Source organism: Diaphorina citri, unplaced genomic scaffold (genome assembly GCF_000475195.1).
Source record: "Diaphorina citri unplaced genomic scaffold, Diaci psyllid genome assembly version 1.1 scaffold88568, whole genome shotgun sequence".
Taxonomy (NCBI): domain Eukaryota; kingdom Metazoa; phylum Arthropoda; class Insecta; order Hemiptera; family Psyllidae; genus Diaphorina; species Diaphorina citri.
The window spans coordinates 9,196-10,381 of NW_007465554.1; the positions used below are offsets into that span (position 1 = coordinate 9,196).

At 41.7% G+C, this 1,186-nt stretch overlaps 1 protein-coding gene across 1 annotated transcript in view; it reads left to right on the forward strand.

Annotated features, from left to right (window-relative positions):
• LOC103524061 (opsin, blue-sensitive-like) overlaps positions 1 to 1,064 on the forward strand; it is a gene marked incomplete at both ends in the record, with an annotated part of 10,149 nt that extends 9,085 nt beyond the window's left edge. Inside the window, one exon of the mRNA XM_008489065.1 lies at positions 997 to 1,064. Coding sequence (XP_008487287.1) covers positions 997 to 1,064 — 68 coding nt within the window. The remainder of the gene's footprint in view (positions 1 to 996) is intronic.
• Positions 1,065 to 1,186: the final 122 nt, after the last annotated feature.

Here is a 1,186-nt window from a genome sequence, read left to right on the forward strand (position 1 = left end):
TTGCCAGCCTAGTTAGCTTAGTTGGTAGTGCGTCTGCCTTGTAAGCGCTAGGCCGCGGGTTCGATTCCCGCCCGGGGCGGATTTTATCCTGATGGGATAATATTCGTTCTCGGAACGGCTGGCTTTCTCCTATCCTGTCTTCCTTCTCTCTTCGATTTCGGGACGATAAGACCATAGCAGTTACAGTTCCCTCTGTCAAACCTCTCTCAAAAAAAAAAGTGGAATTAAATTATCCTTGTTATGATTTCAGGACCAAATCCCTCAAGACTCCCTCCAACTTGTTCATCTTCAACCAGGCCCTGCTAGATCTCTGCATGATGGTTAACATGCCCATGCTGGTCGTCAACTCGTTCTATCAACGCGTCATAGGTTGGGAGACCGGGTGTGACATTTACGGCCTGTTTGGGTCAATCTCTGGGTTTGGGTCCGCGATGAACAACGCTGTCATTGCATACGATAGATACAGGTAAGGTTCTTCCTTTTAAAAGTGTGTCCAAACATAGTCGACCGGCCATCGATAGAAGAGATATATAAATCTATGTTGTCTAGGCAGTGTGGACACACCTTTATCATGTGTTTTATTTTATTTTTTATTTTGTGAGGGACAACCCTTTCACTTATTTATAAGATTATAAGTTATAGGTACGAGTCTTTATGATCTCGTCTTTTTTCGCTGAAATTGAATCCCGCCCGCGGCAGATTTTATCCTGATTTTATCAAAACAGATAAGGTTCGTTCTCGGAACGGCTGGCTTTCTCCTATCCTGTTTTCTTCTATCTTCGTTTTCGAGACAAGAAGACTTTAGCAGTTACAGTTCCCTCTATCCAACCTCTTTTTTCAAAAACTTTCCTTAAAAAATAAATAAGATTAGCCTGAGATTAAATTATTTTTTCTACTTTTTAATATATTAGTTCATCTTATTTCCAGGACAATCGCTTTCCCAATCGACGGCAGACTCAGCATGGGCAAAGCCTTCATCCTGATGTGTTTCGTGTGGTTCTGGGCATTACCCTTCTCTCTATCACCTATGAAGTCGGTCGATTTGTTTGGCAAATACGTACCAGGTAAGAAGACTTATTACTTTTTTTTTCTTTTAGTTTGGAGGTTAGCGCGTCTGTCCTGTAAGTACTAGGTAATTTTTTAGTCACAAAAGATCTAACCAGGTCGCAGTGACAGGGCGTTTATT